This window comes from Chlorocebus sabaeus, chromosome 19 (genome assembly GCF_047675955.1).
Source record: "Chlorocebus sabaeus isolate Y175 chromosome 19, mChlSab1.0.hap1, whole genome shotgun sequence".
NCBI classification, from domain to species: domain Eukaryota; kingdom Metazoa; phylum Chordata; class Mammalia; order Primates; family Cercopithecidae; genus Chlorocebus; species Chlorocebus sabaeus.
This window is the reverse complement of record NC_132922.1, coordinates 21,161,930-21,175,198: the sequence shown is the minus strand read 5'-3', so window position 1 is coordinate 21,175,198 and position 13,269 is coordinate 21,161,930. Positions and strand designations below refer to the sequence as shown.

Genomic DNA, 13,269 nt, shown 5'->3' with positions numbered 1-13,269 from the left:
GCTGGGATTACACACATCAGCCATCTTGCCTGGCCATTGTATTTGTCCTCGCTTTCAGTACTCTTCTGCCTCACTGAGAGGTCTCAGAGTCTGCTGTGTGATTTCAGCAGTACCCATGGGGGCTGTGTAACATTGAAGCTAATTCAAGGAGTTTGCCCTTAGGTTATGAAGGGTTACCACATTCCCTCAGGAACGCTGAGCGGCCATCTAGTCGGATTAACCGAGGTTCCTACTTCTCTGCCACTTCCTTTTTCTATAATTCTTATGCTCGCTCTCTCCCTCTCTCTCTTTTTTTTTAAATTATACTTTAAGTTCTAGGGTACATGTGCACAACGTGCAGGTTTGTTACATATGTATACATGCAGCCATAAAAAAGGATGAATTCTTACTCTCTCGAGGCACAGTGTCCTCACCTTCAAAAGGTGAATAAAAATAGTCTTTGCCCCCAGGACTGTTGTGAGGGATAAATGAGAGAATGTGCATGAAACACTCAGTGCACAGTCAGAGCTCAGTAAGGGGTTAAAACTCTGAAAAGTGAAAATCTGCTTGTGATCCTGCAGCAAAGGGCGAAGGACAGCATGTGGGCCACACCGCCAAATCTAGGTACACAGCTTGTGCTGGGCATATTCATTCATTGTATTAATTGCTACGTGGCTGGAAGTAAAAACTTTTAAAAAGCCATAATTGGCCAGGCACAGTGGCTCACACCTATAATCCCAGCACTTTGGGAGGCCGAGGCAGGTGAATCACCTGAGGTTGGGAGTTCGAGACCAGCCTGACCAACATGGAGAAACCCCATCTCTACCCAAAATACAAAATTTGCCGGGTGTGGTGGCGCATGCCTGTAAACCCAGCTACTTGGGAGGCGGAGGCAGGAGAATCGCTTGAACCTGGGAGGTGGAGGTTGCGGTGAGCCAAGATCATGTCATTGCACTCCAGCCTGGGCAACAAGAGCAAGACTCTGTCTCAAAAATAAATAAATAAATAAATAGCCATAATTAACTTCACTGGTTCCTTGTAATATTTGACTTGGGTTTGCAAGGATATATTTTTCTCCTCTTGCTAATCTTAACTTCCTATATTTCCATTTTTCCCAATTGATGATCAGTACAACTAGTTTGGCATTTGCATCTGAGTCAGAGCAGTGCTAGCCACCCTAGGGAACCTGGAATTTTTGATGGTGGCCATCAAAAAGCCACCCTAGGGAACCTGGAATTGTTTCATTCTCAGTGGGAGCAACACGTGTCCTGGCATCTGAGCCTTCCAAGTGAGGGGAATGAGTCTGGCAGTCAGGCTGGGGTTGGGGGACACAGGGTGCCTTGAGCCTGACTTTTGTGCCTTCAGAGCCACAGTGCTGATGATGGGAGTGGTGGCTTGGTGTGGCATAACTGTACCACCACACCTTGAAGGTAAAATGCAGTCTTGGAATATATACATTCAGGGTCTTTCTTTCATCCTTTCTCAAAAGAGGGGTTTCAGTCTCCCGATCCTGAGCTGGTCTGAGTGCCAGCAAACAAAGTCATCACTTTTGTGCCTGTGGTCTCCCAGGGAGCACAGGATTTCCAAGGAAATTGATGGATGAGAAATCATGGGGGTGGTGGAGCTTAGAAAGCTTATTTCATTAGTAAATGGTTTGAACCGTCAAGGTCCAGCTGTGGTTTCCACTGATGGAGGAACAGGAAGAAGAGGAGCCTTGACATTTATCTCAAGCGCCAGCAGCTTCTCTTGGATCAGGAAGACATAAAAGTCCAATGTCATCTTCAATTTGTGCGGGCTCCCCTTGGAGTTGCAGAGTCGGTGAAGTGAAGTAGAACAGTTAAAAAAGCACCCGGGGAAGTGATAAATCACAGAGAGAGATTGCATATGCGGGAAAGGCGTCTCCCACAATTAAAACGAGTGGCTAGAGCCCCCCTGGCGACCTCTGGTCTGCACTGCCAGCCCTGAAGATGGCTGCTAAATTACTTAAGTTTAATAGGTAGTTAATATAGCCAACCCTCCTTATGACCCCAGTGGGCCGAATGGCTCTGCTTGCTCTAGGAACTGGGTGTTGTATGGGTAGAGCATCCTTGGCCTTGACATAAAAGGTAGCATACTGGCTCGCCAGCCCCGAACCTTCCCTTTCTTGTTGCTGGAGCAAGGCAGGGTGAGAGGGGGAAGGAAAGAAAAAGGAGTGGTGAGTGGGGTGGGTAGCAAGCATTAACAGGGAGCAGTAGCAGCACCAGATGTGGGCGTAGCACACTGGGAAGAAATTGCAGTGACCATCCGAATTCTTCCTCTCCACTTCCTGGCTCTGTGGAAGCCCAGGGAAGGCTTTAGGAACTGTGGGCTGTTCTTAGTGCTCCTCCCGGCTGGGACACCTTGAGCTCATCCCTGAAGGCCACTCCTACCACTCTCACACACTGAGTTAACTGGTTAACTGTTGAGAGCTTAGTTTTCTTGCTTGTTTCTGGTAGCTCTAGATAGAAGAACTATCAGCCTCTTTTCCAAAAGTCTACAAGCCAATCCTCTTTTTGGTTAAGAGACTTTACCTGGTCAAGCAGTTATTCTTTGGGAGGTGTTGAAGAGCCTACAAACCTGCCTTGCCTGCCTAGGTATTTTACGACCATTTGGAAGTGCCTGAGGATATTACCAGGCCTTATTTGATGCAGTAAAACATCCCGTTTGGCCCCTGGGCACTGAAGATATGTTTCAGTGCAGCCCTCCTCCATCACCGGATTTGTTGCTGCAACAGTGGGAGGGAAAAGCCGGATGCAAACTCATTCTGCGAGCCCGAGGTTCTGTTCTCATGATCCTTGCTGTTCTGTTCTCATGATCCTTGCTGTGATTTCTCTTTTGATGTTGGCAATTTTAAAATGACATCAGTCTATCTGGACCTTTTTCCTAAGGCTCTTGCTCAGATCACTCAGTAGATAGCCGCCACCTGCCCAGTAAGGTGAATCAGGCCCATTAGGCCATTTGTCAGGGGAAGGAACAGAGGAGCAGCGGAGGGCCCCGCCGGCGCCACAGGGCAGCCGGCAAAGCAGGCAGACAGGTTTCCAGGCAGCTTCTGCTGCTTTGGGTCCCTCAGGGATTAATACACAAAAAAGGCTCCTTGGGTATTCAGTGGCAGATTTCTCTTGAGAGCAGATAAAGTCGCTAATACCACATTGGATTTGTTCATTGGGGTGGACTTGGCCTTTCATTCCACCTCTGTGTAGGATAAGTGTATGGATAGTGCTCCCACTGTGCACATCACCAGATGGCATTTGGGTGCAAACTGTCCCTAGCAAGACTGCAGAAAAGCTTGATCTGGGACATGGTGGCTCATGCCTGTAATCCCAGCACTTTGGGAGGCCGAGGCGGGCAGATCACGAGGTCAAGAGATCAAGACCATCCTGGCCAACACGGTGAAACCCCGTTTCTACTAAAAATACAAAAATTAGCTGGGCTTGGTGGCACGCGCCTGAGACAGGAGAATTGCTTGAACCCGGGAGGCAGAGGTTGCAGTGAGCCGAGATCGCGCCACTGCAGTCCAGCCTGGCAACAGAGTGAGACTCCGTCTCAAAAAAAAGAAAAAGAAAAAGAAAATCTTGATCTGGGCACTTAGTACAGCCATCCCCCTTCACTGGCCCTTCCTCTTGGCTCATTTGGAAGGGGGAAGGTTTCCCACACCCCAAACCAAAGATTCTTTTGGAATTTGCTGCTACTGGATTCAGCTGTCACCTTTCTGCTCTGACTCTGCTTTCTCCCCGTGGATCCGCGTGCCAGAGGATCTGCGCGTCCTTTTGTGTCTACACCCTCCCCCGCTCCTTCGTTTTCAATATGTAGTAGTGGTGAGGAAGTATAACATGATTTTAGGGCTCACATTTCAATTACACTGCATTTTTATGGGACAAGCAGAGACCCAGCACCTGGAGTTATTAGGTTAGTATCTAAAATGGGTTCAGCGCTGTGAGTCTTATTGTTTAAAATGAATGAGATGGTCCCCTCCTGCCTTCTTTTCTCCTCCCTTGGGATGAGTGGATTGAGGCAAGGCCCCCAGAGACGAGCTGAAGGAATCCTGGTGCTCTGATTAGTTTTGTTCCCCAGCTTAATTGTACAGCTTCCTTTCTCTCACCACTGATAGCCGAAGTGGCTCTGTGTCTCCCCCCACCTTCCCTTGCTTTAGGAACAAGATGATCACAATGCAGCCTTGTGAATCAATTTTCTCTCTGTGCTGATGAAAGTGTAATTCATTCTTAATCAAGCAGGCTTGCTGCTGCAGGCTCCGTGCCGGAATACATTTAGTTACCCTCCCATCACTTTGGGAAACGATCCCCCAAAAGGACTTTTAGAGGAGAGCTGGAAGGAGAGTTGGCCGTGCGCCTCGTACTGTGGTTTTCCAGCAGGGGGCACTCTCAGGAATGATGCTGGCGGAGGCTTTGTAGCTGGAAGCCTTCCGCTGCTGGCAGGGCAGCAGGGGAATGTTTGTCCCAGGTGCCTTCCAGGCTTGCTTTCTCCAGACCCTGGGGCCATTTCTCAGGAGTACCTTAATGGGCCACCCAAAATCCTCAGGTAGCAGTGAGGAGGAACAGTTGAAGATACAGATTGCATGCCTGGGTTAGAGAGTGCCGGCCGGGTACCAGGTTCTTTTAGCCAGCCTCCTCTGTCTTTTAAAGTAGACAGATGTGTCTCCTGAATCTGAACTTGTTTAGAGCGGGTGAATGTGCCTGTTTTTGTCACACCACACACAATTTGGGGAGTGTAAGGATGCCCAGCTCTGCCAGAGTGGAACTCTCCTAAGTTCTCCCCTGCCCTCTCACAGCCTGCTGGCTGTCACAAACAGCTGGCAGTTTTATGGACAAGTGGGCAGGGGGAAAGGGACTCTGCCGGGGCTGAGGGGCTGAGTCTCGATGTTGGGCAGGAAGGAAAAGCCAGGCGCCAACAAGTGGATCAGAGGGGGGATGTGAAGATGAACAGTCAGATAGCAATAAAGCCTCAGAGATCCGCCACAGAGAAAGAAAAGGAAGTTCGTCTCCTCAGAATGGAATTGGATTAGTGACAGACTTGAGCAGCCGGTTCAGTCTAGAGAGAACTTAATTCCTTCTGTGTTATTCACACGGCTAATTCTAATCAGATGTGAAGAGACAGCTGGAGGAGAGCAGCGGGTCAGCCCATGCCTGGTGCGGAGGCTTCATGTTCTTGTAGGCATCTTCAGGGAACTGGCAGGAGTGCTTTGGGTTGGAGATTCTGAGCAGGGCCCTTGGGTTTATAGCCTGCCCCTGCTGCGGGACTCCCATGGTTAGACCTCGTCTAGATTCAGTGAGAGTTCTGAAGGACAGTGCATGGCAGATGTCACTGGTCACATTCACCAAAGCTTGGCCCACTTGTCTTCAGAAGGATTCAAAGGCAGTTGACCAGACTTGGCAGGTCCCAGACTGGTGCAGCCACTGCCTTGGAGACCCTGGTTGTACACCCTGAGGTGCTTCTGCTTTGTTACTTGGTGAAATTTGGAGACCTCTTCTCTCTGGATAACCTTCAAGATACTCATTGTGCATGCAAGGAATTCCCCGCCCTCCTGGGGGGACTCCACTCAGGCAGGCAAGGATGGGCGAGGGGAGGGCTGTTGCTGGACTGCCAAAGGGAGCATGGGCATTTTTGTTTGGAATTCAGGGTGGGGATGGGACTCATCAGAGTGGCTTCAGTGCTCAACTCACAGTGCAACATAGGGCAAGGTGAAGGCCTTCTTGGGAGGCCTCTTCTGGCTCTAGCAAGCAGGTGTTGCTGGGCAGTGTAGAGGGACCCAGGCCGGTTGCTGAGCAGGAAGATGTACCTAACACTGGTGGGCCTGCACACCTTAGGGTATGAGAGCATCGCAGGGGAACCAGGAAACTTGTTAGCTGGTTTTCATGTGTTTAAAAAGAAGACTCGGAGGCAGCGTTTATTTTACGAAGGGCTAGCTTTTTGTCATTTCTTCTGAGCTTTTGCCTTTTCCGTTATGAATACTTCCTGCCTGTGGGTGTACTGTAAATGTGACAGCCAGTGAGCTTTCTAGAAGCAGCAGATGGTGAAAGATCCACAGGTGAGGAGCCTGCCCACTGGAGGGGCGAGACAGTGCCCAGGTAGGGCGTGCAGGTGGCAGAGCTGTTTGTGTGCCCGGCAGGGAGGCTTCCCAAGCTCTCTGTAGAAAAACTCCTGCCTGAGGGCAAATGGCTCCCCTGAGCCTCTACCTGCAGGAAAGAAAGCCAAGGGCTCTCCTTGTCTCACTGCCTGCCTTCCTTACCTGCTTGGAGGAGGGCATCCTGGTGTCTGAGATAAAGGATACTGCCGAGGTGGAAGCAGAGCCATGGGGGTGGCTGGGAGGGCCACTCCAGCAGGAGGGAGGAGCACTGTTCAGTAAATTCTGACTCCGGGGTTCCTGCGGGGACGGAAACCCATAGTAACTGCACAGTGAGGGTAAAGGGTGGGGTGGCAGCAGCCAGGTCTGTCTGAGGAGCAAGCAGCAGTGGCCAAAGGCTCCCAGGGCCCTCAGGCAGCAGCCCTTGCTGACCAGTGCAGCCAGGTCATGGCTGCCTCCAGCTGGTGGGTCTGCCTTTCCCTCTGACCACCTCAGTGCCTTCTGGAAGACTGCGGCTCTCTGTCCTGCCCAGTGGCTGTGGTGCCTTCCTACTTCTGTGTAGGCAGACTGATTTTCCTCTCTACCTTTACTTGTGGCTGAGGCGAGGCTCCTGCTCTTGCAAGATAAGAGGTGGGGCTGAGGTGCTGCAGTGCAGCTGGGGTGGGGCTCAGGAAGCAGCCCGCCCACCCGAGAGCACGCTGCATCCTAATAAGCACATGCTTGAGTCACTGGAATCTGGTGCTGCTGGCACTGCCAGAACCCTCCCCTGGCACCTCGAGGGGACAGCCAGCATGCTCCTCTGGTGGAGGATCCAGGAATTCTTGGAGCCAACATTGCACAAATGGGCAGGAACCTCTCAAGTCCCCCACAACCTGGGCTCCCTGCCTGGGGAAGTGGCCAGGCTTCATGGGGCATCACTTGGCCCGCCTGGTAGGCATGGAGGCCAGTGCCATACATGACCTTGCTGTTGCCTGCACCCCTTCTTAACGAGCATCCTGCTCCCTGCTGGAAGGAGAGGAGCCAGGGCTGGGGAGGGGAGAAGCGTGATGCTGCTATTAGCAATAACAGCTGTCGAATTCCCACCATGCGCCAGGCGCAGTGCTGAGCGCATCACACACGGTTCCCAATTCCTTTGCCTGTCACCCCATGAGGAAGGGGCTGCCATCACGCCCGATTCACAGTGAGGAACTGAGGCCAGAGGGGAGCAAATGACCTGCCCAGGGCCACACAGCTGGTCAGTGGCCCAGGCAGCTGACTGTGCCTGTGTCTGACTCAAAGTGGCTGTTCTTTTCAGAAACCTGAGCGGAGACACTGGGCTCACATGCTTTCATTTAAACCCTCTCCCATTTTTGCCCCAGTAGTTATCTGGCAGCTAAAGCTCTTCCTCCTTTCTTCCCCAGTGACCATTCTGATTCCCATTATCACAGGGCACATAACTCCTGGCCCTTCTCCTCCCGATTACATTTAGGGAGAAGCCCATCCTGACGCAGTTCCCTTCTAGAGGGAGTTCCATTTAGGCAAAAAAGGGCTCTCCATTCCCATCAGAACCAGGCTTTCCAAAGGACTCTGAAATTCGTTCCGCTGAAGAAAGCAGCTGAGCTGCCTCCCCACATTCCGCTTGTTAGTCGGGAACTTCAAGGCCAAAAGATTTGGCAGGATTTAAAGCGTCGCTCTCAAGCTGTCTCATTCTGAGCACACTAGTGCTGTCTGTCTTCTGATGGTGAAGTGGTCGGTTTGGAATTTCCCTCACTTGCCCTTTATGGAGCCGCCGATAGTACTGAGGACTCTTCACATGCAGACTCGAGGGGTCGAGAGAATGGGCCAGACCATCTTGCCCGCCCCATGGCAACCTCCAGAGAAAGGAGGCTCAGAGAGGTCAAGGGTGTCCGCAGTGAGCTGGTGATGGCAGAGAGTGAGCTCTCAGACCTTCTCAGCCCCGTATGGAGCTCTTGCCTCTCCTGCGCACCTCAGTTTAGTTTTCGTCATAGCCCATGTCCTGGTCGCTTAACAAACATTGTTTGAACTCCTGATCGGCACACAGCACTAAGCCAGATATTTGGGGGATATGAAGATGAATGGTACGGACTCCCTGCCCTCCACCCCCGCACTCCTGTGGGAAGTCCCGGAGCTGGAAATGGAACACAGTCACATCCAAGGCATTGATTTCAGGAGTCAGCAGAGAGCAGGGAATAGGGAGAGTGCTGGCTCCAGATGCTTCTGTCCAGGGAGATGCTGGGAAGTGGCCCAGAGTCAGGGGCTTAGGAGGTTGCAAACTTCACCATGCCAAGAGCTCAGTCCCTGATCCACCCCATCCCCTTCCACATCTCCCTGACTGTCCTTTACATTTGCTGGGCAGAGTACTGCCCATGTGCACCATCCCTCCCTGCCTACACCAGCCACACTGAGAAAGGCGTTGCCTCCAGCTCGTGGAGAGAAACCCCTTCTCAGCTGCCAGGTCATGCGTAAGTTTGCTTCGGGACCACCTGGGAAACCAGGAGTAGAAGGGGTAAATTCTTCCTCATCTGCCACAGGCCTGCCTTGCCCGAGGCCACGTCACCTTACCGCAGCCATGTTGCCAGGGCATGAGGACTAAGATGCTCACCCTGCCAAGCCCCGCAGACAGCACACCACAGAGGTGGCTCAGGGACCTTGGTAGATGGGAATGTGAGAATCTATTAAAATAGCCAGGGATCTCCGGTCCTCTGTCAAGAGGCAATGCTGACGGCTTTTTCCTGATGGTGTGCCTCTGCCCACCAGCCTTCCCTTTGCACGTCCTTATTTGTCACCTCCTAATTTGAATTATTGGGCAAATCTGGCCGCTTATTTGGGACTGACCACCAACTTCTTGAGCATCTATTTGAACAGGCTTCCCTTTCTCTCCCAACCACCTTTGAGGTGAGTCCAAGTGGCAGGACAGGACCCTGTGTGACAGAGCAGAGGTCTCGTGCCCTCTCAAATTCTTCTCTGCTTTCTTACAGCTCACCTTGCAGAGCGCCAAGTCTCGAGTGGCCTTCTTTGAAGAGCTCTAGCAGGTGACCCAGCCACCCCAGGACCTGCCACTTCTCCTGCTCCTGGGACCGCGGGATGGACCAGATACCAAGAGAGCCATCCATAGGGAGCTGGCTGGGGGTTTCCGTGGGAGCTCCAGAACTTTCCCCAGCTGAGTGAAGAGCCCAGCCCCTCTTATGTGCAATTGCCTTGAACTACGACCCTGTAGAGATTTCTCTCATGGGATTCTAGTTCTCTGACCTGAGTCTTAGTTTTAAGAAGTATTTGTCTTCCTTTGTCTGATGTGGGATTCCTGACTCCCTTCATCCAAGGCACCCTGGTGTGTGTGTGTCTTGCACTCCAGAGCTGACCTCCACTGCCCAGCCTGGGAAGTCATTGTAGGGAGTGAGATACTGAAGCCCTGAGAGGCCAGTGCCAGCATCCCCACCCTGCCCAGGGTTCCGGAACATTCATTCCCCCACGGGTGAGGAACTGTCATGCAGCGAAGCAGCCCAGCCCAGCGGATCCCAGGCCCAGCACGCCTGCCGGCTTCTCATCTTTAGGGAGCCCGCCCAGAGCTCGTGATGAGCAAGGGCTGGGTCCCCGCCAGGCACCCCAAGGCGGCGCTCTGGCTGGCAGCTGGTGGGGAATAGGCAGGGCAGCTGTGGCTGGGGAGAGACTTTAGGCAGAAGCTGTGATGCAGGCTGACTGCTAGCCGAGGGGCTGGGTAGTGCCGTGTGGGAGCTGATGGTACAGGGTACTCTCTCTCCCGCTCTGGCCACACTAGACCAGGGTCCGAGAGGCAGGCAGGAGCCACTCATGTCTTCCCCATTGCCCAAAGCCCATAGATGCTCCTGCCTGTGTGGGGCTGGGGCACTCCCTGGTCTTACTGTAGTCAGCACCCGTAACCCAGCTATGACCAGGGATCCATAAGCCCTGTGGCTCTACAGGTGCTGCTTCTCGCTGACCCAGACTCCGAGCTCCACCGGCCCAGTCTGCATGGCCCCTCTGCTTCACCTTCCCTCCTGGCCACGTGCCAGTGGCCACAGGCCACTTCCCAACCCACTGTTGTACCCAGGCCTCACTTTGTTGTTGCCCTTGTCCCTGATCTTCAGACCCTGAATTTTCTATTCCCTGGGGGCCGGCAAGGGCCATTTGTGCCCCTCCCAGCACAGGCCCGATGCAGGTATCCACCCGCAGGTGGCACTCACCTAGGCTGTCACAGGACCCACCTCCATACCAGGCAGCAGAGGGCCACAGAACCACCCCACGGCTCACTCCCTGGGCTGGGGCCACCTTCTTGCGCTTTCTTTGTTTCTTTTTTTCTGAGTTGGAGTCTCGCTCTATCACCCAGGTTGGAGTGTGGTGGCGTAATCTCGGCTCACTGCAACCTCCACCTCCTGAGTTCAAGCAATTCTCCTGCCTCAGCCTCCCAAGTAGCTGGGACTACAGGCATGCACCACCACACTTGGCTAATGTTTTGTATTGTTAGTAGAGACGGGGTTTTGCCATGTTAGCTAGGCTGCTCTCAAAACTCAAACCTGGGCTTATAGGCGTGAGCCACCACACCCTGCCCCTTCTTGCCCTTTCATTTCTCCATGACTGATGTTGCTGTGGCCATCCAGGGCCCTTGAGATCCTTCCAGTTTGGCTGTTATGCAAAGCAGGTGATTTGTCTTAATCAGATAAAAGATGCTTAGTAACCGGAGGCTATGGGGGCCTTGAGATTTTTGGAGAGCAGAGGTGGTCTCTGGCAATTCCGTCTGGTTTTGAGAAACTGAGCGGCTCACAGAGATCCTGTCTTCTTCCCACTATCAGGCTGACCTAACGGGGTCAGGCTGCTCAGCACCTGCTTGGGCCACCTTGCCCCAAGGAAACCAGCCCTGGGTGCCGCACAGCCACTTAGGGTCTGCAGGGTGGGACTGCAGACCTAGAGCGCAAGTGTGGATGCTGTGGCCCTGTGGCTTCTCCTAGTCTGGCCCAGCTAGGAGCAGAAGCTTCAGGCATTTGTAAAGTGAGATCTGACTCTGTCTCCTCAGTTTTCTGTTTTTTTTTTTTTTTTTGAGATGGAGTCGTTCTCTGTCGCCCAGGCTGGAGTGCAGTGGTGCAGTCTCAGCTCACTGCAACCTCCATCTCCCAGGTACAAGAGATTCTCCTGCCTCAGCCTCACAAGTAGCTGGGATTACAGGCATGTGCCACCACGCCTGTCTAATTTTTGTATTTTTAGTAGAGACGGGGTTTCGCCATGTTAGCCAGACTGGTCTGGAATTCCTGACCTCAGGTGATCCTCCCGCCCCGGCTTCCCAAAGTTCTGAGATTATAGGTGTGAGCCACCATGCCTGGCCTCTTCTCAGTCTTGAAGCCCATCCCTGAATTTCCACCGGGAGTTACTTTCCTCCTGACCTGTAAATTTGTTCTTTAACAATGGCTGCAGGCGGGAGCATATGGTGGTTTATAAAAACACTGTTGGGCTTTGTTTCCTTCTTTAACTGCCGTGTGTACTTCTGAAGTCTGGGAAGTGCCAAGCCATGCGGCCTCAAGGGAGCTGGCTGGTGTTTGAGCTGTGGCAGAAGCACCTGGGGCTCCAGGGAGCAGGCTGGGGACTGTAGGACCTTGCTCAGCCAGGAGCACTTCCCCCTCCTTGAGGCAGGAATCCGAGGTGCCTCCCCACAGATGGAGAAGGTGGAGAGGAGGATGGGCCTCAGGAGCGTCCCAAGCCCCAGCAGCAGGAGAAAGAATGAAAGAGATGCCTTGTTTTCAGAGACTGGTTCCTGTGGCTGGGATGACTGCATCCTTTTTTTTTTCTGAGACAGAGTTTTTGCTCTTGTTGCCCTGGCTGGAGTGCAATGGCATGATCTCAGCTCACCACAACCTCCACCTCCCAGGTTCAAGTGATTCTCCTGCCTCAGCCTCCCGAGTAGCTGGGATTACAGGTACGCACCTCCACGTCTGCCTAATTTTGTATTTTTCGTAGAGATGGGATTTCTCCATGTTGGTCAGGCTGGTCTCAAACTCCCAACCTCAGGTGATCCGCCCGCCTCAGCCTCCCAAAGTGCTAGGATTACAGGCATGAGCCACCGCACTTGGCCAGACTGCGTCCTTTTTAAGCGAACATTTTAGGGCCTGGGAGCTTGTCAAGTAAGGAAGTCTCAAGCCCATAGAGCAGCGTCCTGGCCACAGTGATTTCATTATGAGCGCTTCTGCCTAGGCAGAAGCCCCACGGCACCGGGATCATTCATGAGGTCACTGCCCAGCTCATGATATCCATGAGGCTGCCCTGTTGGCTGGTAGCCGTGTACAGCTGTGCGGCACAGACGGCTTCGTTCATCCTGATCGAGGCCCCACCTCAGCCACAGCAGTCCCCCCGACCTGTGTTGTGCACCCTGTTATTCATGTACCTGCCAGGCCCTGCTAGACAGCACCCTGTGGCATTACATAACACTTCATGAGTGGCTGTGTCTTGTAATTTTAGGGACAGGTTTCTCTCTTTCCCTCTCTTTTTTTTTTTTCAAGAGCCCAGAGACTGACAACCAGCTGCAGTGTCTAAGTGTTCCTCACTGACAGGGCAGGGCCTCGCCGCCCCTGGAGGGAGCAGCCTTGGCAGGGAGACAGCCTGGCCCAGTGACCCTGGGCCCAAGCCAGCCCCTCCAGGGCTTTCAGGGAAGCGCCATCCATTTTCAAAGATGTCAGACGTCACTTCTTCCTGTAGGGCCCGAGTCCTGCCTCCTGTCAGGGCCAGACCATGGAAGGCTATTTTCTATTCTGGGGAACTATTGTAATTTAAATGATTGTTTTAATAAAAATTCTAAGCTGGAAAATACTTGCCTTGGGCTTCCTCAGTTTGCCTGTTGCTCAGGCCATTGAGGCGTCAAGAATGCGACTGGGTGGTGGGGCGGTCTTGTGGTTTTGTGGAGAAAGGAGCCCGCTGCTGTCCCTGACTGCTCGGGCCTTCACCTCTGGCCCCTTGTCTTTGGTGGCAAAAGAATCACCTCCTTCCACAACACCCCTAATGACACCTTCACCGGAGAACTCCCTCCCTCTTCCTGGGGGCACTTGGGGTGGCGGCAAGGGCCCTGCATGGCGTCCCAGCACCTCCATTTCCTCTCTGTGGTCCCTGCCCATCTGTGATTTCAGACCAGAAAACTAGGGAGCTGGACTGGGTGATCCTTGCAGACATTTCTGCTTTCGGCATTCCGGGCTCTGGGG

The 13,269-nt window shown here is 53.0% G+C and overlaps 1 protein-coding gene across 3 annotated transcripts in view; it reads left to right on the top strand.

Annotated features, from left to right (window-relative positions):
- NF2 (NF2, moesin-ezrin-radixin like (MERLIN) tumor suppressor) overlaps positions 1–12,881 on the top strand; it is a 96,576-nt gene extending 83,695 nt beyond the window's left edge. For all 3 annotated transcript variants that reach the window (XM_007975345.3, XM_007975343.3, XM_007975344.3), the window contains one exon: positions 9,055–12,881. Coding sequence is in view for 1 of the 3 variants with exons in the window: in XM_007975343.3 (XP_007973534.1) it covers positions 9,055–9,105 (51 nt within the window). In the remaining 2 variants the exon portion in view is untranslated. The remainder of the gene's footprint in view (positions 1–9,054) is intronic.
- The last annotated feature ends 388 nt before the right edge of the window (positions 12,882–13,269 follow it).